The following is a 26,454-nucleotide window of genomic DNA, read 5'->3' as shown; positions in this document are numbered from 1 at the left end:
TTGTAAATGAGATTGTTTTCTTAATTTCCAAAAATCCCTTCTGCTGCTTCTATTCATCCCCTGGACTGCTGGCAGCCACTTATCTCTTTACTGTCTCTGTAGTCTTGACTTTTCCAGAATGTCATATAACTGGAATCATATAGTATGTAGCTTTTAAGATTGGGTTCTTTCACTTAGCAATATGCATTAAGTTTCTTCTATGTCTTTTCCTGCCCTGAAAGTTCCTATTTTTGTTGAATACTGTTTCACTGTATAAATGTTCCATAGTTTGTTTGTTCACCTATTGAACGACATCTTGGTTGCTTCCAATTTTTGGCAATTAAGGATAAAGCTGCTAAAATGTCAGTGTGCAAGTTTTTGTATGGACACTTTTGTTTTTTAACCAAGTATACTTTATTAAATAATTAAAAAAATTTTTTTTAGAGATGGGGTCTCACTCTGTTGCCCAGACCAAACTCAAACTCCTGGCCTCAAGTGACTCTCCTGCCTCAGCCTCCTGAGTAGCTGAGGCTGCAGACTTTTTTTTTTTTAATTGCTCTCAGTGTCTCTTCTTTGATGAGATATCTGTTCAGATATTTTGCCCATTTTTAGGTTGGATTGTTTTCATACAATTAAGCTTTAAGAGTTTTTTGTATATGTTAAATGGAAGCCCTTTATGTGTTTTGCTAATTTTTTCCAAGTCTGTGGCTTGTCTTTTAATTTTCTTAACAGCAGCTTCTGCAGAGCAGTTTTTAACTTTAACAGAGTCCAAGTCATCAATAATTTTTCTTTCGCAAGTTATGCTTTTAGTGTTTTACTTAAAAAAATCGAAACCAAACCCAGGTTGCCTTGAATTTCTTATATTCTAAGTTTTACGTTTTTGTGTTTTACATTTAGGTCTATGATAAATTCTGAGTTAACTTTTGTGAAAGGTTCAAGGTGTCTAGATTCACTTTTTATGCATGTAAATGTACAGCTGATCACTACTGCTTGAAAAAGTATTCCTATGAAAAAGACTTCCTCCATGAATTGTCTTCTCTCCTTTGTCAAAGATCAGTTGACTATATTTGTGTTGGTTTATTTCTGGGCTCTCTGATATATTCAGCAAATACCAGTCTTTATTATGGGAGCTTTATAGTAGGTGTTTAAGTTGGGTAGCATCAGTCTTTGACTTTGTTCTTCAATATCGCATTGGCCATTTTGGGCCTTTGCCCCTCCACATAAACTTTAGAATTACTTTGTTGCTATCCACAAAATAACATGCTAGGATTTTGACTGAAATCACATTGAGCTTATAGACTAACATGGGAAGAACTGACAATATTGAGTCTTCCTAGCACTGAAATGAAATAGCTATTTATTGAAATGATCTTTGATTTCCTTGATTAGTTTTGTCATCTTCTTCACATAGATCTGTCATATTTTATTAGATTTATACCTAAGCATTCCCTCTTATTGGTGCTAATGTGAATGGTGTGTTTGTTTTTTGTTTTTTTGAGATGGAGTCTCATTCTGTCGCCAGGCTGGAGTGCAGTGGCGTGATCTCGGTTCACTACAACCTTCACCTCCCGGATTCAAGTGATTCTCTTGCCACAGCCTCCCAAGTAGCTGGGACTATAGGCACATGCCACCACGCCCAGCTGACTTTTTGTATTTTTAGAAGAGACAGCGTTTCACCATCTTGGCCAGGATGGTCTTGATCTCTTGATCTCGTGATCCGCCTGCCTTGGCCTCCCAAAGTGCTGGGATTACAGGCTTGAGCCACTGCACCCAGTGTGAATGGTGTTTTTAATTTTAAATTCAAATTTTTCATTGCTGGTATATAGCAAAGCAATTGGCTTTTGTATATTAACCTTTTTTTTTGTATTAACCTTTTATCCTGCAATCTTACTATAATTGCTTATAAGTTTCAAGAGTCTTTATGTAGATTCTTTGATTTCATTCCAGATGTTAACATCTTTCATTGGTTACCTTCTGTCTCCCATCTCCACATTCTGACTTTCCATTCTACTGGCCTTCTGAATTAATCTTGATGCTTATGTGCTAATAAAAAGGAAAAATGGCCGGGAAGCCAGTCCCTAAAAAGACACCACAACAAAGTATGCTTTCCTAAATTCCCAACAATATCTGTTTAGATGTTGCTGGGAACAGGCCTCCCAAATCTGGCCATAAACAGGCCATGAGAAACTGGCCATAAACAAATCTCTGCAGCACTGTGACATGCTTGTGATGGCTATGACGCCCACGCTGGAGGTTGCTGGTTTACCGGAATGAGGGCAAGGAACACCTGGCCCACCCAGGGCAGAAAACCGCTCAAGGCGTTCCTAAACCACAAACAATGGCATGAGTGATCTATGCCTTAAGGACATGTTCCTGCTGCGGATAACAAGCCAGAGCCTGTCCCTTTGTTTCCCATAAGGAATGCTTTTAGCTAATCTATAATCTATAGAAATAATGCTTATCACTGGCTTGCTGTCAATAAATATGTGGGTCAAACTCTGTTTAGGGTTCTCAGCTCTGAAGGCTGTCAGCCCCGATTCCCACTCTGCACTCTGTGTCTTTGTCTTAATTCCTCTAGTGCCGCTGGGTTAGGGTCTCCATGACCGAGCTGGTCTCTGCAAGATGTTCTGGAAACTATGAGAAAGGGGAAGTATAGCCATTGTCAGTTTAGTAGAAACTGTTTTCACATTAGAAAAAACACAGCTTTTGAGTTGTGCTTGAAGTAAAGGAATGATTTCAAGACTGCACTGTGCAGTACAAGTTAGCATTGTAGGATAACTAGGGGAGAGGACACTTTGCACCAGACTTCAGCACAAACATCCCAGACAAATTAGTATGGAAGACTGAAGTACGAGAAAACTCGATTAACGGTGTATTTAGGTGTAGTGAAACTGGAAGACTGTGAATGTTTGTTTTTTGTGTGGGACAATTTTAAAAAGAAATACACATTGAATGCTGATTCAATACCTTTCCTTGCATAACCTTCGAGTTCTAAACTGTGATCATCAAAACAGCTTTATAATTAACTTTCTTCTTTTGATACTTTGGACTTCAGGTACAGAATATTGGATTAATCATAATCCCTGGTTCAAGACATTCTCAGCATTGGTTCATACATGGCCTCTTTTAGTTTCCGAATATAAGCATCCTGACTCTACTAACCCCAAGAAAACTGGAGCTTTGACCATATAGTACCACTTACTAGCGCATCCCTTGCCACCTCTCATCTAAGGGCATTGTTCTGAATTTTTTCATCATCATTATCCTGCTTTCTTTTCACATAAAATCTATTGGCTGGGTGTGGTGGCTCACGCCTGTAATCCCAGCACTTTGGGAGGCCGAGGAGGGCAGATCACCTGAGGTCGGGAGTTCGAGACCAGCCTGACCAACATGGTGAAACACCGTCTCTACTAAAAATACAAAATTGCCGGGCGTGGTGGCAGATGCCTGTAATCCCAGCTACTCGGGAGGCTGAGGAAGGAGAAATCGCTTGAACCTAGGAGGTGGAGGTTGTGGTGAGCTGAAATTGTGCCATTGCACTCCAGCCTGGGCAACAAGAGCAAAACTCCATCTTATTAAAAAAAAAAAAAAATCAGCCGGGCGCGGTGGCTCACGCCTGTAATCCCAGCACTTTGGGAGGCCAAGGAGGGCGGATCAAAAGATCAGGAGATCCAGACCATCCTGGCTAACACGGTGAAACCCCGTCTCTACTAAATATACAGGCGGGCGCCTGTAGTCCCAGCTACTCCGGATGCTGAGGCAGGAGAATGGCGTGAACCTGGGAGGCGGAGCTTCAAGTGAGCCGGGATCGTGCCACTGCACTCCAGCCGGGCGACAGAGCGAGACTCCGTCTCAAAAAAAAAAAAAAAAAAAAAAAAAAAAAAAAAAAAAAATCTATTACATGCAAATGTATTTTAAAGTGTTTATAGGTGAGCATGTTGCATATTTTGAGACTAGTTTTGCTTACTATACTGTACTTCTTTCTGTATTTCTAAAGCTTACTATACTTGAAGACTTTTTCGCATAATATACTTCTATTTTGTTGTGTCACTATGGATCAGTAGTTTTGGTTACAGTGTATTATTCCGGTGTATGAATATATCACATTATATTCATCCACTCTTCTTCACTGGGAATTTGACTTGTTTCTGGGCTTTTGCTTTTGTAAACAGCACTATAAAACTTCGTGTAGTGGTCCCCCATTTATCTTTTTTTTTTTTTTCTGAGACGGAATCTCACTCTATTGCCCAGGCTAGAGTGCAGCGGTGTGATCTCGGCTCACTGCAATCTCTGCCTCTTGGGTTCACGAGATTCTCCTGCCTCACCCTCCCCAGTAGCTGGGATTACAGACACCTGCCACCGCGCCTGGCTAATTTTTGTATTTTTAGTAGAAACGGGGTTTCACCATTTTGGCCAGGCCGGTCTCAAACTCCTGACCTCATGATCCACCTACCTTGGCCTCCTAAAGTGCTGGGATTACAGGCTTGAGCCACCGCTCTTGGCTGTGGTCTCCCATTTATCTATGTGTCAGTTTTTCTTAGGTATGCACTTGGGAGTGCAATTTCTGGACTATTGGGTACGTAAAAGTTCCACTTTAAAAGATAGTATCGAACTTTCTCAAGGATTGAACCACTTTCCACTAACGCCAGCAATGCAAGAGAACACATAGATTATCTGCCAACACTATATATTGACAGATTTTTAATTTTTTGTTGCTTGAATGGGTAGTTTTCATTTGCAGTGGAACTTCTCCCACCTTGTAACTTGTCTTTTCACATTCTTTGAAGATACTTTAATGTGTTTCAGAGAATAAAATATCCTTTTAATAGATAAATTCATTAATAATACATTTATAGTATGCTTTGTGTCTTTTTTTTTTTTTGAGATGGAGTCTTGCTCTGTCGCCCAGGCTGGAGTGCAGTGGTGCAATCTCGGCTCACCGCAACCTCTGCCTCCGGATTCAAGTGATTCTCCTGCCTCAGCCTCCCAAGTAGAAGGGATTACAGGCCTGTGCCACTGCGCCTGGCTAATTTTTGTATTATTTAGTAGAGACGGGGTTTCACCATCTTGGCCAGGTTTTGTGATCTGCCCGCCTTGGCCTCCAAGTGATGGGATTACTGACGTTAACCACTGTGCCTGGCCAAGAAGTCTCTCTATCCTAAGGCAGCCATCTTTTTTCTCTGACAGTTTTCAAATTTTGTTTTACATTTAAGTCCTTAACTTTTTTCCTATGGCATAACATACGGATTTTTTCCTTTTCCATACAGAAAACCAATTCTTCTAGCTCTAATTATCGAACAGTCTCCTTTCCTGAATGCAATGTGCCACATCCCTCTTATACCAAAGTTCAGTCCGTGCAGAGTTCTCTGGGCAATCTATTCAATTCAGGTATCTGTCTGTCCCCATCAGCTAGTAACATGCTATTTTAACTAACAAGGCTTCACAGTAAGTCCTGACATTTAGCAGGACAAGTCCCTGTCTCCCTGCTCTTTTCTGAAATGTTCTAGCCTTTTGCTCTTTTTAACTTTTACTTTTAGAATCAACTAAACAAGCTCCACGAAAAAAAAAAATCAAGTGGAATTCTGATTGGGATTACCTTGAATCTATGCCTATCGAGGGACAAATGACATTTTTTGATACTGTCTTCCTATCCACTAACATCTATTTCCTGAGTTCCTATTATCCCTTAATGTTTTAGAATTCTTTCTTGACGAGGCCATCAACATATATTGTCAATTTCCTAGGTAACTAAGATTCTGATATTATTGTCAAATGGTGTTTCCTGGTTTTCTAGGTAACTGGTGTAAAGAAATGCAACTGTCTTCTAAAAACTAATGTTGTATCTAGCTACCTAACTAAACCCTATTATTTCTAGTAATTTAATGATTTAAGTTTTCTATAAAAACAATAATGTGCAAATAATGAGTGCTACCTCTTTTCTTATCATTTTTCTGTCTTGTCTTGCTCCACTGATTATAATCTCCAACACAACTTTGAACAGTAATCAGTAATAGTAGGCAGTCATCTTTGTTTCTGACTTTAAAAGGAAGTTTTCCTCTTTTTAGTTGATGCTTGGTTTTGTGTTTGTTTGGCTAGTTGATTTCACATAGAACTATCAGCTTAAGGAAATTCCTTTCTAGTCGTAATTTATCAAGTTTAATTTTTCTTATCACGAATGGGTGTTAAATTCTATTACTTCACCTGAATCTATTAAGACAGTCGTAACGGTTTATTCTCTTTATAATCCATTAATGTGATCAATTTACAGATTTTGATAATTAAACCATCCTTTATTTAAACAGAACATGCAAGTAAGTAAATAATTTTAAACTGAGAAATTTATATTGTAAAATTATTGCCTTCATCTGTTTTATATGACATTTCATGTTTAAAAATGTTTGGCTACCAGACACATTTGAAAACCACAGGATCTTTCAAGGGTCTTTCTACTCCGCAATTCTACAATTGCCCTGCAGTTTGAATTATACTCTTAAAATTTCTCCAATCCTACAGGAAAAAGCTTCTATTAGATGTTAACTGAGTGTGACAGTGTAGAAAAGGGAATCAGACAAGGACTAAAAAATACATTTAAGTAACAGAGAGGAGTGCTTGCCTTTGAAGATATGCTCAGGTCTTCAACTCAGAGGAATACAAAATTACAATTTATGATCATAAGCTTAGTCACAAATAGATGCGAGATAAATAATGGTAGTTCTCTTACAAAATTAGGAAAGTAGAAAACTAAAAAGACCAAAAAATAAAATTAACTACCAGAAAGAAATAAGAGAAAAAGTAATACAAGGGAGCATTCTGGTTTTCCTTTTTATTTAATCAAAGACTGGTGAATAAACATAAATACAGCACAATTACTTCAGATCATTCTTCATATTGTATACACACAAACCCATGAACATAATCTGAAAGAAACCTGTAGACAGCAATGAAATGCATACAGCTTTTTCTTCCCTCGCTCAAAAAAAAGTTTAAACACACAAACTTAGAATCTCATCAGCACACACTCTCGTGACAAATGATTCAGACATAAATAGTGGGTGCAAAGAAACTATATGCTAACATATGAATAACCTTTGTTAATGAAAAAACAGAAGCAGCCATAATGATTAAGATACATTCAGTTACCGATAACTAGTTGTGCCCTAAAGGGCATTATTAAAAGAGAAATCCGTGCTGCAGAGAAAAGCGATATATACATACACAATGAGAAAATAAACTGCAAGATTAATGCATGCATGTTTAATACTGGAAAAATCACAGCCCTCCAAAATTTTTGCACGTTTGTTATAAAAGCCCTCTGCACTCAACTAAAATTAAAATGATCTTAAAAGGATAATACTTGTAAAGTTTAAGTCTTCTCAGCCACAGAAATTGCAATGGAAATAAATGTTCAGAGTCATTTTCAAAACAAAACCAAAACAAAACCAAAACAAAAATCTATTCTTCCGATGACATGCAAGATACACTGCTCTACATTCCCAATGACTAGGAAAAAAAAACCTCAAGTCAATTTTTAGTTTGCAGATGCTCAAGAATTTTGTATTCCCGCAGGAGTTCAAATCTTTTGGATCTTTTCGCCAACAACTACTGGATTTTCTTTTCTGATTTTCTCAGCAGCATCAGCTTTGTAATTGTAAGAGCAATTGTGTACATCTGAGTAACGGTGTACACCACAGTAAACATTTCCACACCGGCATTCAAACCCTGGAAATGGAGTAATACACATACATGAGTTGAAGGATGAAATATTAAGGTCTTCAGCATAATTAATACTGAACAGCACAATATATTTAGGGCAGCAATGTAAACTAAAGAATCATTCTAAATACACTGTCTCACAAACTACATTCTTATTTACTATCTGAGAGCTTCATTTCTTGTTCCTATCTGCAAACGTAGGTTTGCCCTAGAGCAAGTCCTCTGAGCTTGTTTCTTCACCTGTGATATGGCAACAATTACTTCTTAAAAAAAACACAGTTGCTAGGTTGAAAATGTAAAACATTGTTCAAATCCAAACACTACAATGTGAGAATAAGCCTACTGTCAGAAGGCAATCTTGGCATTTATTTAAGAAAGATCAAATAATACCTCTGAAAGAACTGTTAATGAAGAACACAGCTTCGATATTTGCTTTTCTCTGCTAACCTCCAATGGAGATGTGAACTGTACTGCAGTTGAGCGGTAAAGAGCACAGGATCTAGAGTCTGACTGCCTCAGTGTGAATCTACTTACTAATGAAGGCAAATTAGCCTCTCTGAGCCTGAGTTTCTGCATCTGTAATTTTGGAATAATAATAAGTAAGGATTAAATGAGGAATGAATTTAATTCTGAACATATGGTAAAACACACAATAAATGCTACTGAATTTTAAGAAAATGCCCGGAGTTAAAGCCAAAATCGAGATGTAATGGGTGCAGCCAGTCGTTATATAAAACTGGTCCTGCTCCCCCAAATTAGAATTTTATGGTATGATACAATTGTTGGAAATGGAGCATAGGAATCAATATTTTAAACATTAATATTTGATGTTAACATCCATTGCCACATTTTTAACTTCAAAGACTTATTTGTAACTTCATAATAATCAATGAAAAATGAAGCAAACAACACTGTATTAGATTGGACAAGATGAAGATTACTAAATCTCACCCTTCGAATCCTGAAGTCTGAGGGTTTGTGAGATTTAGAAAGGCTATCCGTTTTTACTTTTTTTTTTTTTTTTTTGAGACGGAGTCTCACTTTGTCGCCAGGCTGGAGTGCAGTGGCACGATCTCGGCTCACCACAATCTCTGCCTCCCGGGTTCAAGCCATTCTCCTGCCTCAGCCTCCCGAGTAGCTCGGATTACAGGTGCACGCCACCACACCCAGCTAATTTTTGTATTTTTAGTAGAGACTGGGTTTCACCATGTTGGCCAGGATGGTCTAGATCTCCTGACCTTGTGATCCGCCTGCCTTGTCCTCCTGAAGTGCTGGGACTACAGGCGTGAGCCACCACACCCAGCCCTAGAAAGGCTATCTTTAATATTAAATATGTATATTTTAAAATGTCTTTTTTTTTGACACAGGGTCTCACTCTGTCACTCAGGCTGGTATGAAGTGGCGCAATCATAGCTCACTGCAGCCTCAACCTCCTGGGCTCAAGCAACCCTCCCACCTCAGCCTTCTGAGTAGCTGGGACTACAGGTACATGCCGTCATGCTCAGCTAAATTTTTAAAATTTTTTGTAGAGACTGAGTCTCACTATGTAGTCCAGGTTGGTCTTGAACTCCTGGCCTCAGGTGATCCTCCCACCTTGGCCTCCCAATGCTGGGAATACAGGCGTGAGCCCACCACACTGGGCCATGTTTGTATTCTTTAAATATACATGTGCTAAGGTATGGGCAAATCTGAAACATCTTTTTAAATTTTCTCTTTTAAAGATGAGGTCTCATTATGTTGCCCAGGCTGGTCCCGAATTCCTGGCCTGAAGCAATCCGCCCACCTTGGCCTCCCAAGTGCTGGGATTACAGGCGTGAGCCACCATGCCTGATCTTGAAGCATCCTTGATATTAAACTCTAACTTCCTTTCTTTTTCATCTCCAAACCAATCCTTAACCAGAAATAATCTTCCTAAAGCAAAGCTCTGCTCAAAATCTTATCTACTCTTTTCTGTAAGTCCAATTTTTATGCAAAGTATTCAGCACAATGCCTGGCACATGGTAAACAATACATTTTAACTATCTATAGCTGCAGCTACTTTCCAACTAACCACAGTACAGTTGACTCTTGAAGGATGCCAGATTTAGGCATACAGACCCCTCTACAAGTCAAAAATCCATGTGTAATTTTATGTTCCCTCAAAACTTGAGCTATTAATAGCTTATTAACCAGAAGCTTTACTGGTAACATAGTCGACTAACACATATTTTGTGTTGTATGTTTGTATATTATTAATATATAATGTATTCTTATAAAAAAGTAAGCTAGAGAAAAGGAAATGTTATTAAGAAAATCACAAAGAGGAGAAAATATATTTACTATTCATTAAGTGAAAGTTGATCATCATAAAAGTCTTCATCCTTGTCTTCACATTGAATAGGTAGAAGAAGGGTTGGTCTTGCTGTCTCAGGGTTAGCAGAGGTGGAGCAGGTAAAAAAAGGGGAGGCTGGAGAGGCAGGCATACTTGGTGTAACTTTATGGAAATACAATGTAATTTCTGACTTTTCTGCTTTTTTGTTTCTCTAAAAATGTTTCTATATGGTACCAATTCTTCTTACACCATTTGCTTTAGTTTTAGTTCTCATATCACCGAAGAGTCCACGTTGCAAATGAAGTGAAAAGCAATCTTGAATAATCAGATCCCTCTGTCAGACTGTCTAGCGTCAATCTATTTTCTGGCACTGCTTTTTCTCTTTTTCTATGTCTTCTTCCTCACTGTCTGGCAGTGGTTTGGAAGCAGTTCATCTCCATCAAGTCATCTTCTGTTAATTCTTCTGGTTTGGTGTCTATTAGCTTCTGAATGTGTCCAAGATCCCTATCTTGAAATCCTTAACCCCCAACCTTTCTTGCATATCCACAATCTCTATCATGATTTCCATCCTGTGAAGTCACGCACAACATCTGGACACAGTTTTCTCCTGCAAGAATTTTTTGTTTCAGGCTTGAGAGCTTTCACATCTTCTTCTAAACAATAATGGTATCTTGAATGGTATGATGTTCCCTCTATTGGGGTTCTCTTCCATAGCACTGACAATCTTTTCCATAGAGTACCATGTGTAATGAGCCTGAAAGGTTTTTATGACCCCTGACCTAGAGGCTGAATTAGAGATGCTTCTCTGGGGGCAAGCATATCACTTCGACGCCTTCAGTGCTGAACTCATGAGGTTCTGGGTGGCCAGGGGCATTGTCCAATATCAAAACAACTTTAGGCCAGGAGCTGTGGCTCGTGCCTGTAATCCCAGCACTTTGGGTGGCCGAGGTGGACAGATGACCTAAGATCAGGAGTTTGGGACCAGCTTGGCCAACAGGGCGAAATCCCATCTCTACTAAAGATAACAAAGAAATTAGTTGGGCATGGTGGAGTATGCCTGTAATCCCAGCTACTAGGGAGGCTGAGGCAGGAGAATCGCTAGAACCCAGGAGGAGGAGGTTGCAGTGAGCGGAGAGTGCACCACTGCACTCCAGCCTAGGCGACAAGAGTGAAACTCCATCTCAAAAAAAAAACAAAAAACCCAACAACTTTAAAAGGCAGTCCCTTACTGGCAAGGTACTTTCTGATTTCAGGGACAAAGCATTAATGTAACCAATCACGAAAAAGGGTTCATATTGTTTAGGCATTCCTGTTGTACAACCAAAAGACTGGCAGCTGGTGTTTATCTTTTTCCCTTCAAGACTCGGGTTAGCAGCTTTATAGGTAAGGGCAGTCCTGATCATAAACCCAACTGCATTTGTGCAAAAACAGTAAAGTTAGACGATCTCTTCCTGCCTTAAGTCCTAGTATTCACTTTTCTTCCTTAGATCTTTGTGACCTTTTTCTTCCAGAATAGGACACTTTTGTCTGCATTAAAAATTTGTTCAGGCAGATACTCTTTCTCCAACAACTTAATATAGTTTGGGAACTTTCTTAATGTAGTCTGGGAACCTACTGCCTCTTTTTTGGCAGAAGCTGTTTCTCCTGTTATCTTGACTTTTTTTAAGCCAAACCTTTTTCTAAAATTACCAAACCGGCCAAGTATGGCAGTTCCGGTCTATTATCCCTGCACTTCGGGAGGCTGAGGTGGGCGGATCACCTGAGGTCAGGAGTTTGAGACCAGCCTGGCCAACGTGGTGAAACCCTGTCTCTACTAAAGAAATACAAAAATTAGCCGGGCATAGTGGCACACACCTGTAATCACAACTACTTGGGAGGCTGGGGCAGGAGAACTGCTTGAACCCAGGAGGCGGAGGTTGCAGTGAGCCGAGATAGTGCCACTACACTCCAGTCTGGATGACAAAGCAAGACTCCATTTCAAAAAAAAAAATCAAACCATCCTTTGCTGGCATTAAAGTCTCCAGCTTTAGAATCTAAAAGCTGTCATATAATGACTTCACTTTTTCTTGAATCATAGTATGCCTTTCTTTATAGCAATCCTGCACCCACATAAAAGCTGCATTGTCAGTACAAAATAAAAAGGTATTTCATAAAAAAGTACAATGTTTTTGTGCCTGCTGGCATAGCTGCAGAGACGGCTTCACAAATTTCCTTTTTTTTTTTTTTTTTTTTTTTTTTTTAACAATAGTCCTTACACTGAATTCATTTATCCTGAAATGGCAGACATCATTTATTTTTCTTGAAATGGCAGAATAGCAGCTGCAGACATTAATCTATGGTACATACCAAGCCAATTCAACTTTTTCTTGTAATGTCAGACTTTTCTCTTAGAAAGGAGCACTTCCAGTATCACTAGTGGCACTTTATACGAGTCTTATGGTATTATTCAAAGTTTACAGTATTGCATTAAACACGATGAAAAATACATTAGAACCACAAGAGATTACCTTTTACTGTGGTAGGCAATTTACTACAGAGACAAACTGCTGAAACAGAGGTGATCAGTGCTGATTAAAATGCATGGCATTTTAAGTGGATACCTGCAGCACCTGAACTCACTGCAATAGCAATAGGAGGTGGCTATGAAATTGTTAGAGAAGTACAGTATATACTACAGTAACTTTTTGCCACTAACGCTTAATACTGCATCTTTACATTTGTTTACATTTCTCTTGACTATGAATGGCTTCATGTATGATCTGCATATTGTATAGGCAAGTTTTGATAAAACTAATTTTTTATAATAGGTTTCTGCATATTCTGTGGTAGTAAATGATAAAATACACAAGTATCTACACGTTTTACACATTCAAGACATGCCTGACTTTTCTTAATTAAAAAAATATATTTCTAGGCTATACGGTTCATCTGTGAGTTTTTTCCAATTGCTGCAAATCTCCAAAAAATTTTCCAATATATTAGAAAAAACTCTAAGTGGACCCCTACAGTCCCATGTTGTTCAAGGGTCAACTGTATATATTTTTAGTCTTATTTCTTTATTCCTGTTGGATTGCAGTACACGACACTCTTGTTCACATATTATGTGCTATACAGCGACATTCCCCTATTCATGGTCCCTGCACATGCCCTATTCATTTTCTTCAAGTTATTCTTTCTGCCTGAAATGCCCCTATTTCCATCAGTTATAGGTCCTACTCACTCTTGAAGACACACTGAAACATTCTGCCTTAGTGGTCCTTTCCTTGCTGGGCCTCTAAGAACTACCACTTTTAAATGTAAATTAGTTACTCTCACCCCTGAATTCCCAGAGCAATCTGACTGTACTTCATGTACTTTCTTTGCTAAATGCTTTTGAACATTTCTTTCTCCCTCCCACCACCATGTGCATCTGATAGCTATGTTACAGTAGCCAACATATATTGATTACTTAATGCGTGGCAGCACTGGGCTAACTGCTTACATGTCTTAACTCACTGAACCCACAAAACAATGTATGATTAGCCCTATTTTATATATACAAAGTACTTCCAGTTTACCAAGTACTTCAAAATATTCTCTCCTTGAAAGCAGGAGCCACATTCTTCGATCTTTCACAGAATCTGGCACACTAACCTTATTTGTCTAATACTTCTGAAGTCAACTGAAATAAAATTCTTTTTTAAAAGCTATTCATTTCACTTTTAGGTTTATAATCAAAGCTATTTTTATTTCCTTAAGAAAATTCAGAAGCTGAAATATATCCAATATTAACTCTCAAGGGAACAGGAACAATCTTAATTGAAGTCAATAATAGTAAGCTATGCATTATTATGAAACATCATCTTAATTTTAAACATTTGACTTAGGTCCTTACCAGTAAGTCCCACTTTCTTCCTGCACATGAAACAGCGATTCTTTTTTTGTTTTGGTTTTTCAAGAGACTTGCTTTGCTCTTCAGATGGCCGCTGTGCCGTGTCTGATACTGAAGCTGACAAAAATACGAAGGTGGCAAAATTTAATTATTCTGTAAGATTTTGCTATTCCTCATCCCACCCTCCCTAGTCTATTATTCACAGGATACTGAGGAATTTATTAGCACAGAAAACTAGTCATTAAATTACAAAGTTTACAAAAATATGACCCATTTTTGTTAAATGTATGTATATATGCATGTAGAAAATAATCTAGAATATGTAATGATACGTTAACAGTGGTTGTATAGACTTTCTTCTTTAGGTTTTAACTGTATTTTCTAATTTTTCTAGTAACTACAAATTTAATCAATAAAAGGCACATAAACAACTACTACTTGAATATTCTAAGGGAGTGTGCAAGACCATAGCCACATGCGTAGTTCTTAATATTGTTCGGGGTCAGAATGACATCGGTTTCTCAGAGAACAAGGGAAAAGGTGAAACCAAGATTCTGTGGAATATTAAGTATGTTTAAAGTTCCCAGAATGTTTCACATAAAGGCACTTTAAATGTTACAAATAAAGCAAATTGAAGCAAAGAAGCTTTAAAATGTTGTAAGCTGATGCATTTATGTACGGAAACCAAAGCCAGATTTACCAAGATTCGGGTTAAATTACTATTCTGAAATCTTAACATGCCTCCCTCCTGTTGCTAACCACTCTAGCCCTCATGAATGCTGTCACCAGAGTCAGAATCATATAATATGACCTTGCAGACGTGACATTTTGCTCTAAAATGGTGGAATTTGCCATAGATGAAATTCTTAACCTCTCCAGTTTTATCACCAACTAGACTTTCCCCAGGAATCCACTGCTCCATTAATCTACACTGGGAATACGACATGTACCTTTGCTCACACTTCTTACAATCTATTCCAAAGGGTTTCCTTTTTCCCCATTTGATCTAGGTCCTCTTCTTTTTCAAGACCAAGGTCAAATACCCTTTCCTTGTCTCAATTCTCTGTAGCTTCTCACTCTGATTTTCCTTAACACCTTTTCCAAACACTGGGCACCTCACGAGTTCCCTCTTCAATCCATGCTTCACACATTGCATCCAATCATCTGCCTTAAGTGAAAATCTAATGATGTTCCCTCTGATGTTTAGAATTCCTCAATGGCTCCCAATTACCCCCCAGGATAAAGCCCAGAGATCCTTCATGATTTTCTTCATCCTTCTTTCTCTAGCCTCATCTTTCACTATTCCTCAACAGTACTCCATGATTCAGCCACACTGAAGTACTTGCAGTTTCCCTGGACATATCAAATTCTCTTTTGCCTCTGGGCTCTTAAGTTGTGCCTTCCATACAAAATACTCTTTCTATGCCCCTCTGGTCCCTCTTTTTATCAGGCTAACTCTAACTTGTTTTTCTTGTTTAAGCTTATATAACCAGCTCTTTCTCCACTGCCTCTCCAACAACCTTGGAGTGGGAAACCCTACTATGTATAGCACTTTTCATATTAAAATTCCCTCACTGGCTTAACCTGGTTTAACTCTGAATTCTTTGAGGGGAGACATCGGTCCTATTTATCCCATTATCAGTGCCTATCCCAGTGTCTCCAACCACATAGCAGACACTCGACAATAAGTATCTGTTGAACTGAATTACTTACCTATTTTATTTATGTGCCTCATTTCCCCAACTACACTGTAAGGCCACTGAGAAGAAGGATGGTTACCTTATTCCCCATCTGAACCTCCAGTCCTATCACAGTGAACTACACATCGTAATACATGCTCAGACATTTGCTGTGATTCTAACCTGCTTATGTTGCCATCATTATCTCATATTTTAACAAAAGATGACAAAAGGCAAAATACCACAAAGAAGTAAATATGTGCTAATGACAAACTCTATAGCATGTTACTCCCCTCAGACACGCTGAAACCAGACAGGAGATGGTTCTATTAATAACATTGTGAACATATTATTTTTGAAACAGAATATACAGACACATCAAACCTTTTATTTTCAATGAATAAATAGCCCTAGAATGTAAGCTCCAAGAGGGCAGGGGTTGAATGTCTTGTTTACTGTTTATCTCCAGCTCCTAGAACAGTATCTGATAAGCCTATCTGGCTATGCATATAGACCCAAAAGCAGCTTAACTTGCAATCAGAAATGAACCTACTGTATTTATTGGTTTTGAAACCTATAATCCATAATATCTAACCTGTTCTCCAAAAACAGTTTGATATTCAAAAAAACCCCATTTAACAGCAGTAACACTATTACAAGATTATAGTTTTTAACAAAACTGGTTTAACTACTGAGACGCAAATTTGAATGGGATCTGGAAATGGAGAAGAGTGAAAATACATCTGTCTTCTATGCATACAAATGCTACTGCATATCTCAAAAGACATTTCACAGTATTAACCCTAAAGCCCCAAAGAAGGCAAATGGTTTCTTTTTAACTGAGGCAAATGCACAGTCTTTAAAGTGAAGGATCAGAAGGCTATCTAAAAGCTTATATGCTACAGCTCAAATGTGGGACCAATAAATGTCGATTATATACCCATGAGGCTAAGGTAACCTTAGCTTACCTGAAACTAATAGCTGACAACCTGAATTTCAACAGTCACAAAATGAATTCACGGACAAGATGATATAGTACTATTTTTAAAAGTCTATGATTCCCAGAAATCATCCTGTTTCCTCAGTTTTTATGTGAGTTTTAAGACCAAAGAATACCTTATCAACTTCCAAACAACCTTTCTAGCTTTAGTTTCAACATACAACTGCCTGAACTGATCACTTCAGCAAATAGTCTTTTCATTCTTTCTCAAATTTCATTTTTCCTATCTGTATGCGTTTGCACTCACAAGTTATCCTCCAGCAAAAGCCCTCTTCACTGTCTTGGGGTGGTGGGGAGATATAATTCACATACCACACAATTCACCCTTTAAAGTATACAATTCAGTGGTTTTTATTATATTCACAATGTTATAAAACCATCACCGCTATCTACTTTCAGAACATTTAAGTCACATTAAGGGAAAACTCTGTACTCATTAGCAATTACTGCCCACTTTCCACAGTTTCTGTCAACCACTAATCTTTCTGTATGACTAGCATATTTCAGACATTCTATATAAATAAAATCATACAACATGTAGCCTTTTGCACCTAGCTTCTTTTATTCAGCATATTTTCAAGGATCATTCATTCATACTGTGGCATGTATCAGAATTTCCTTCCTCTTGTGGCTGAATATTCTACTATACGGATATACCACATTTTTTTTAATCCAATCATCTATTTACAGCCATCTTAGTAGTTTCTATTTTTTATTATGAATAATGCTGCTACGAACATTTGTGTATAAGTTTTTGTGTGGACATGTTTTCAATTCTCCTGGGAATCAGGAGAAAAATGCTGGGTCATATGACAATTCTTTTTGATTTTTTGTGGAGCTAGCAGATTGTTTTTCAGAGTATCTGGCACCATTTTACACCCCCACCAAGGCAGGAGGGCTCCAATTTTTCTACATCCTTGACAATACTTTGTTATTGATTATAGCCATCCTAGTGGGTATGAAGTGCTGTCCCGTGACTTCCATTTCCCTAATATCTAATGATGTTGAGCATGTTTCGTTCTCTTTTTTTTTTGGGGGGGGGGGGGGGCGGTGGGGGGGCGGAGTTTTGCTCTTTTGCCCAGGCTGGAGTGCAGTGGCACGATCTCAGCTCACTGCAACCTCCACCTCCCAAGTTCAAGCAATTCTCCTCTGCCTCAGCCTCACAAGTATCTGAGACTACAGGAGCGTGCAATCACGCCCAGCTAATTTTCGTATTTAGTAGAGATGGGGTTTCACCATGTTGGCCAGGCTGGTCTCCAACTCCTGACTTCAGGTGATCCGCCAGCCTCGGCTTCCCAAAGTGCTGGGATTACAGATGTGAACCACCGCGCCCTGTTGAGCATCTTTTCATGTGTTTATTGGAAACTGGTTTATCTTTTCAGGAGAAATGTCTATTCAAATCCTTTGCTTATTTTTAAAATGGGTTTTCTATTGTTGAATTGTAATTATTTGTATGTTCTTATCACATGTATGATTTGAAAGTATTTTTCTCTCATTCTGTAGGCTGCTTTTCCACTCTTTTATTTTTTGAGAAAGGGTCTCATTTTGTCACCCAGGCTGAAGTGCAGTGGTGTGTTAATGGCTCACTGCAGCCTCAACATCCCAGGTTCAAGTGATCCTCCCACCTCAGCCTCCCTCCCCAGTAGCTGGGACTAGAAGTGTGCACCACCACAACTCGGCTATTTTTTGTACAGATGGGGTTTTGCCATGTTGCCCAGGCTGGTTTCAAACTCTTGAGCTCAAGTCATCTGCCCACCTTGGCCTCCCAAAGTGCTGGGATTACAGGCATAAGTCACTGCGCCTGGCTGTTTTTCCACTCTTTTAAGCAAAAATCTTTATTTTGATGTAGCTCGATTTATCTATATTTTCTGTGGTTGCTTGTGGTTAAGGTGTCATATCTAAGAAACCACTGCCTAAACCAAGATCACAAAAATTTATACCTGTTTTAAGAGTTTTATAGTTCTATTTGTTTTAGGTCTTTGATGCATTTTGGGTGAATTTTTGCATATGGTATGAGGTAGGAGTCCAATTCATTCTTTCGAATGTGGATATGAGGTTGTTCCTGCATCATTTGTTTAAAAGATTATTCTTTTCCCATCAAATGATTTTGGCACCATTGTTGAAAGTCAATTGCCCATAAATATAATAAGAGTTTATTTCTGGACTCTCAACTTTTTATTCCACTTACCTTTATGACTATCCTCATGCCAGTATAACATAATCTTGATTACTGCAGCTTGTATTCAATTTTGAAGCCAAGAATTGTTAGTCCTCCAACTTTGTTCTTTTTCAAGATAGCTTTGGCTATTCTCACTCATTCTTTAGAAGCAGAAGAAATGCCTGATTTTTCAAACCCATACAGCTTTCCTATATCAGTCCAAAGAGACTGTCCCCCTCTGATTTCTCTGAACCAATAATTTGACAATCCAACTTTGTATAAAGTCAGAAACCCTCAGAGTAGGAAAGAGCCTGAGAATTCTAGTTCATCCTGCCACTAAGCACAGCATTCCCCTCTACATGGTCTCTAACATCAACTCATCTTTCCTAGAATGCTTCAGTGATGCAGACCTTACCATCTTAACATATGACATCATTCGAGTGTTGGAAAGCTTCAAAATTCTCTCTTACTCTAGGCTTCCTACAACTCCCAAATCACTTGGGCAATATAAAGAATATCTTCTGCAGCTTACAAAGCTCATCCAACCTCCATTATCTCAGTATCTTTTAATACCCTGTAAGAGGGACATACTTACTCTCTTTTAAGAGTAATGAAAGTAAGGCTCAGTGAAGTTAAGCAGGCCTATCAAGATAGGAAAATAGAACTTATGAATCCAAATTCAGTATTTTTCTACTATGACCCAAGATCTGAGGGACTAAGAGGTTGACCAAATTTAAGCATATTCTTCAACAGTTTTAGAGTGTACCAAAATGCTTTAAGTAGTTCTTTTAAAAGCTAGCATATGTGAACCGGAAATCTGACTTATACTCCTGAGTGACACTATGTAAGTAAGGTACTGCTGTATTTTTAAATCAAAAAGAACAACTAAGAAACATGCTTCAATATGCTAAATTCTCAATGAAACATAAAAATTCTTCAGAGCCATGTGGCCAATATGAAAGCAGTACCACCCACCTGGTAGCAGCATACCCTAATTAAAAGCAGAATACCTGTAGAGGAAAAAGTTGTTCTGAATGTTCCAATTACAAAATGTTACAAAATTCTGGCTTAGACATACAGCTGCTACTCATATACCTTCTTCCATCTGGGATGGTTTTCCTATCTACATAAATTTCCCTTGAGGGAACCATATGGAGTGAGGAAGAAGAAAACTGATACAGAAAACTGATACCTGGGTAGTTTGCTAAACCAGTTGATACTACCCTGAGAACTGAGGGAGATGTATGTGTTAACAGGAATACACATATCCACATCCTAGTCCAACAAGCTCCACGATTGTCTAATCATAAGAATACTGGCTTCTATAAGTTAGGTCCCTGGATTCCAGTTCCAGCTCTTATGACCATATGACTGACTCAAAGAGACTTTTTCTCTCTGTCTCTTTTCATCCATCTATTAAATAAATGGAAAAAAAGTTATTTGAATTTGATCAAAAATAGGGAAATCGTAATTGCATGTAAGTGTATATGAGTGTGTGCACATACAGAATACACATGTGCATATATACGAACATACATGTTTATATTTGTGTATGTTTATAATAAAAAGGGTATTCTTAATTCAATAGTACGTTATTTTTTTAAAACTAGGTTGTTAAGAGATTTTACATACTGAAACCTAATCCTCCTCTCTTAAAACTGAGATGAAACTTATACCTAATTTATCAAAGATTTGCTGCTGATATTATGAATGCTAAGTTTTTTAAAGGTACTTACAAGTTAATACTGGTTTAACCTAAAAGTCATTCAAATCGTGTATGAAAAATGAGGCCTATACAATTTCTCCTAATATGGCATCAGGACCATCTTTTGAAGTGATATACTCAGGGCTAAGTGGAGAAAACGGTATTGTTTTCCATATACCACAAATGGAAAGAAAAACACTTTTATACACAAATGGTATAAAAACACTTCTTCTGTATTATGATAGTTCGCCAATCTATGACCTTTATTCTTTGTCAAACTTCTGTAAGTACTATTGTATTCTTAAGCTTTATACATTTTTTTCACTGTCAACATTCTAAAAATTTTTTTTTTTTTTGGAGACGGAGTCTCGCTCTGTTGCCCAGGCTGGAGCGCAGTGGTGCCATCTCAGGTCAACGCAAGCTCCACCTCCCAGGTTCACGCCATTCTCCTGCCTCAGCCTCCTGAGTAGCTGGGACTACAGACGCCCGCCACCACGCCCGGCTAATTTTTTGTATTTTCAGTAGGGACAGAGTTTCACTGTTAGCCAGGATGGTCTCGATCTCCTGACCTCGTGATCCGCCCACCTCAGCCTCCTGAAGTGCTGGGATTACAGGCGTGAGCCACCGCACCCAGTCTTTTCCTTATTTCTTTAAAAATATTCCTCATTTCTGCCCTTCCTTAAATTTTTTGATGTAACTAAGAAATAAGAATTATTCACTTAAAACATTTATCAATTTATCACAATATGCTAGATGGACTAGAATATTTACGTTGACCACACAGAATATTCTTTTGTTATGGCAAAATCTACACAAACAAGCAAACTGGGTCAAGTATTTGCTGGGTATGAAAAAAAGCAAGAGGAATTACGTAGCTTATTTAAATTTGTTTATTTAATTCTTGAGACCGGGGGTGGGGGATTTGCTGTGGTGCCCACTCAGGCTGGAGTGCAGTGGCACGATCATGGCTCACTGCAGCCTGAATTCCTGGGCTCAAGCAATCCTCCCACCTCAGCTTCCTGAGTAGTTGTAACTACAGGTATGTGCTGCCTCACCTGGCTAATTTTTTGTTGTCCAGGCTAGTCTCAAACTCCCAGACTCAAGCGATCCTCCTGCCTCAGCCTCTCAAGTAGGTAGGATTATAGGCACAAGCCACTGTGCCTGGCCTAAATTAAAAATTTAGCAAACTTAAACTAGGATTGGCAGATGTATCTGTTACCATCATGTGCACACCATGCACAATGAAGTTTCACTGGTAAATCATCTCACAGGCAGAATGACACACTGCTCTTCATTACGCTTATCTTTCCAGAGATCTTTCCTTATTACCATGTTATTTCCATACACTGCTAGAATACAACTAATTAAGCAGAGATTATTTAGTAGCCTCCAAAATGGCCTACTCCGCATTCTCTCTCCCTACTGCAAAAGGCTTCATACAAATTTTCAAGTCTTCCTAGATCACTTTAAGCTTCATAATGGGGAAATGAAGAGCTTGGGCAAGAACACTAGATAGATACCATGCTGTGAATACAAGCAACTGAATGTGACGATTGCATACATGGGGAAGAAGAAGGAGAACTGCCAGGCAAGACAGACATAGTCTCTCAGATAATGAGTCAAAACACAAAAGAAAGAGATTCTCCTCAAACCAGTAGCCCCAGTTTTCTTAGAGAGTAGTATATAGACTGAACTGGCTAAAATAGTAAAAATGAACAGTGTAACACTGCCACACGTTCATTTAATTATATTTTCCAAACTAAACAAATTTTGAATTTGTAACGTTTATGCTGATGATAAAATTACATGTAAGTGTGAAATGGCTCCCCAACATGTTAATTAAATACTTAAAGATATAAAGTATTGTGTTCATAGGGAAAATAGAAAAATATGTATTTTAAGCTGGCAATTTTTTTATACATGCACCTAGGATAGTGACTGGCCTGTAATACTCAAGTAACAAAATACATGCTAGTTCATATACAAACCCTGCAGATCTTCTGTTTCAGGTACTGCTTTGTCCACAGATGTACTGTCCAATTGAGAAGATGCTACGGATTCTGATAAAAGTGACTGATTTGATACAGGGCTAGAAAAGCAAAATATTTCATTTTAAAAGATGATCTCTACACATGAATATTAATGTGACATAGTAAGAGTTCAACATATCTAAGTAGATGATTAAGATGAGAACACAGACATACTTTTTTTAATAACTTAAACATAATCATAGAGCTTTAAAACTAGAGACCAATTTGGACCAGAATTTTACTGCCTTGGAAACAAAGCAACAGTGTATATGTCCTTTGTGTATTTCAAGTACCACATGAATTCACTAAATGAAAACTAGCATGATAAAGACATGCTTAAAGAACCCTAAGACAAAGCTGTAAATGATATTCTGGCATAGCAAAACTGAACATCTCCTATCGTGAATTGGAAAAAAGGAACCACAGTGTAGGAACTTAATATAATGGTTCCTAAAAGCAGAATAAAAATGAAACCAGTATTGCTGTATGCAGGCTTCTAAATGATGTGACTTCAGAGTTAAAATATATATATACATATTACAATATAAACAAATATGAGTACTACATCATGATATTAAACAAAGATAATGTGTGACAAGACTATTTTTTTAATACAAGATAGTAATACTTGCAGAATAAGACTAACATTTCACTTAACATGCTTCCAAAGGACTTCAGGAGTAGGTCAGGATATATTATGAGAAAGAAAAAGATGCCTGAAAAAGAAATCTAAGACTTAAACGATAACCCCCGATCCCTCAAGGAAAAAGCAAGAAATCGCTTTTTCTAACTAGTTATAATCAGACAGATAAAATTTTAGGCCAGTTAATCTAAAAGTAGCTTTACGTAGTTTTCCTTATTAATCAAACACAGAATATACTCTTTAGTTTTTATTAGCATTCCCATTAGAATTCAGAGACTACATCTTACCTGGGCTGCATAGATGAAGATGTAGAGTCTAATGTTGACTGAGCTTCTGGGACACTGCCATCTGTGCATTGAACTGGTAAAGATTCAGACAGACTACTGACAGAGGTTGCTGTAACAGTACCACATTTCATATTAGTGATTCTATATGCTCAGCAGTCTAAGACCTTATCTAAAAAAATCAAAATCCATTTTCCACAGAACACAGTATAGAGATTTTCTTTTAATATGTAGTATGTTGGTTTATTATTTTTAGTTAAAAATTTTTCAATGGTTTGCCAGTGAAAAACATGTTAATTTTAAACCAAGAAGGAAACCATCAACAAATTGTATACATTAATAAACTCCTATTTCTTAGGACTGAATAGCACCCAAGCCCAAATGCTTTAATTCAAAAACATCTTCCAAGTACTAGAATACAAATGAGATATTTAAATAAGATGACATAGCAGTGAAGAATATAGGCTCAGAATTAAAATCTATGCTCAGTACATTAGGTTATAAATGTAGATGATGATTTAATTTTAAGACAATTTATACTCATTTGATCTTAGCCTTAAGAAAATGTGGAGTTTTGGTTAAATGGTTGTACGTTTTGGCTTGAACAGAAACAGACAAGATCTCATACACAATATTAAATTAACTACGTAATAGCCTACACTTTCATTAACCACAAAAATCTATACATGCAGGCATTAACCTACATGAGAACTATCGTAAATGAATACATTAAACACTTTCCTTTTTGCAAAGCTTATACTCAGAATCCTCATGATCCTTCTTACACAACTACTGAAACAAAAGACCACCTCAATTCCAAGAATATCCTTTGACACAAAAAGGCATAAAAAACCCTAGTGAACTGGGGTTGAACATCCCTTACTATGAGTTAATCCATGATACTCCTCCTTCCTAATGGAGTAAAGCTTCGTCTCAAGTCCACTGAGCTGTGGTTATCAATAATCCACTCCTTCCTTCAACAACTACTTGAGCTGTAAGTCACACCAGATAAAAGAACAAAGGTTCTTTTATCACTCTTCCCTTACTTTCCAAGATAGTTGAGGTGTCCCCTCTATTTTAATAAAGTAATAGAATTCCACAGCCACAGAAATAAGATTATGGTATGAATTTACAGTATTTTCAATGAGTGATGATACTCATTCCTAACTCCTCACTACTGATTATAATCACAATCTGTAATGAGAAATTTTACTGATATGAATATGGTAATATAAATACAATGTGAGAGCAGAAAAAGGTATTGGGTATACCGAACTATCCACTTCTATTTCAATTATGAATACAGATGGGTTTTACTAGAATTACTTACCAGGTGGGCTTATTCTACCATTACTATTCTGTCTTTGAAGATGTTCTTTATAGCATACTGAACACATGCCATTTGTACGAGGGTTTCCATAAAATCCACAGCCAGTGGAACAAAGCATAGGCACTTGGCTGTGATTAGTTTCTTGAGCCATGTTCCTCCGTTGCACACCTGAAATTTATATAAAATTAGCAAAGAACTCAGACACATAACTTCCAATCACACATTATCCAAAACTGCTTTTATATGATAAAGAAAAAAACCCACATATACCAAACTATTCTGCATAACTGTCCCAAGACATAGGGCTAAAAAGGAGAGGAAAATATAAAAACCAAAAGGACACACACTGAACTTTTTATCTCCAACTCACTCTACATAAGCAAGTCTGTACAAGCTCAGAAAGTACAAAGAACTCCTAGAGAAAGAAATCTGTTTTGAAGACTCTACCCCCGGAAGGTTAAGGATAACTTATTAAGTCTAGCTCAGTTTGGACCCTCCTAGTAATAAGAGATATACATTATAAGTTTTGATGTATGTTATACTATTTAATTTCTAAGGATTTAAACTTGTGCTGGAAGTTCACGTGCTAATGTGTGTTATTTATTCTGTTTTAAAAGCATTTCACATAGTATCATTTCTGGTGAAGATATGGAGAACTGGGCTGAATGCTTGTAAAATGATAATAAATTGGTTCAATCTTTTTGGAAAGCAAGTTAGCAATTCACTTCAAGAACCCTGTAAAAGACAAATATTGCTATCCGAACCAGTCATTCCCCTTTAAGGGTCTTCAACAAAATGACTAGAGTATAATGACTAGAGTATAATCAGAAAAAGAATAATAAAATATAAGGGATGTGCTTCACAGCATTATTTATAATTTTTATAATCTGACAAGAACATTAGAATGTATGTAGTTTTTTCTTAAAAAAGCATGATATATAAATGACAAAAGTTATGCAGTCATTAAAAATATTTTAGAATACTTTTTGATGGAGGGAAATACTGATAATAATAACAATAAATGAAAAGGCACAATATGAAATGTGTATACAATATTTTGCCAATTAGGAAAAAAGGAGCACCCATTAATCATCAAAAAGGACAGTAATGAACATATCCCAGGATGGTGAAGCTAGTGTTTTTCCCTGATTTGCACCTTTACTTTTAAAATTCTCTAAAATGAAGATATTACTTGCCTAATTGGTGGAAATTTTTATTTTTTTAAGTATTTAAAACTAAAAAAATTAAAAACTAACAGGACAGAGGCATTAGACAGGCAAGTGATGCTGGGACTGACGGAATTGTTTGGGAACCACATGAAAGCAATAATCAATTACAGCAGATGGAAGAACCCCATGTGCCATTTCTCCCATAAAGCAACTGGTTCTTTGGCATGAATAACATGACAGAAGGTACTAACAGGCTCTCTTTCTTATTAAAAAACAACAATCTCCTAAGTGAAGGTTACTCCAAAATGGGTGTATATGTATTACAGATAAGTCTATTTCAAAGATCATGAAGAATGAGACTAACCAAAGAAGGAAAATGTTTTGCCACTGAAATTTCCTTGAACTGGTAAACACCCAAGGAAAGCATTCACAGTTTACTGTTACCAACTAGATTTCTCTTTCCCTACATTATCTGAAGACTGTCGATGGATAGTGAGGATTTATACATATTTCAGAACCAAGAGCAATAATGCACTTGACTGAATTACAAAACAAGACAGCAGGCTTAGCATTTGCCTTTTA

At 37.5% G+C, this 26,454-nt stretch overlaps 1 protein-coding gene across 6 annotated transcripts in view; it reads right to left on the bottom strand.

Moving 5' to 3' along the window:
• Positions 1–6,782: 6,782 nt before the first annotated feature.
• The window catches only part of ZFAND6 (zinc finger AN1-type containing 6), a 77,418-nt gene continuing 57,746 nt past the window's right edge, over positions 6,783–26,454 (bottom strand). For 5 of the 6 annotated variants that reach the window (XM_003275408.2, XM_003275407.3, XM_030814890.1 and 2 more), the window contains 5 exons: positions 24,704–24,871; positions 23,377–23,485; positions 22,405–22,505; positions 13,878–13,991; positions 6,786–7,698 (listed from right to left, as the gene is read on the bottom strand). In XM_003275408.2, coding sequence (XP_003275456.1) covers positions 7,550–7,698; positions 13,878–13,991; positions 22,405–22,505; positions 23,377–23,485; positions 24,704–24,854 — 624 coding nt within the window. In that variant the 5' untranslated portion in view covers positions 24,855–24,871 and the 3' untranslated portion in view covers positions 6,786–7,549. Of the gene's footprint in view, positions 7,699–13,877; positions 13,992–22,404; positions 22,506–23,376; positions 23,486–24,703; positions 24,872–26,454 lie in introns of all 6 variants that reach the window. The other variant, XM_003275409.3, reaches the window with a different exon arrangement.

Source organism: Nomascus leucogenys, chromosome 6 (assembly GCF_006542625.1).
Source record: "Nomascus leucogenys isolate Asia chromosome 6, Asia_NLE_v1, whole genome shotgun sequence".
NCBI lineage: Eukaryota > Metazoa > Chordata > Mammalia > Primates > Hylobatidae > Nomascus > Nomascus leucogenys.
The sequence above is the reverse complement of the archived record's forward strand: the minus strand, read 5'-3'. Positions and strand labels throughout refer to the sequence as shown.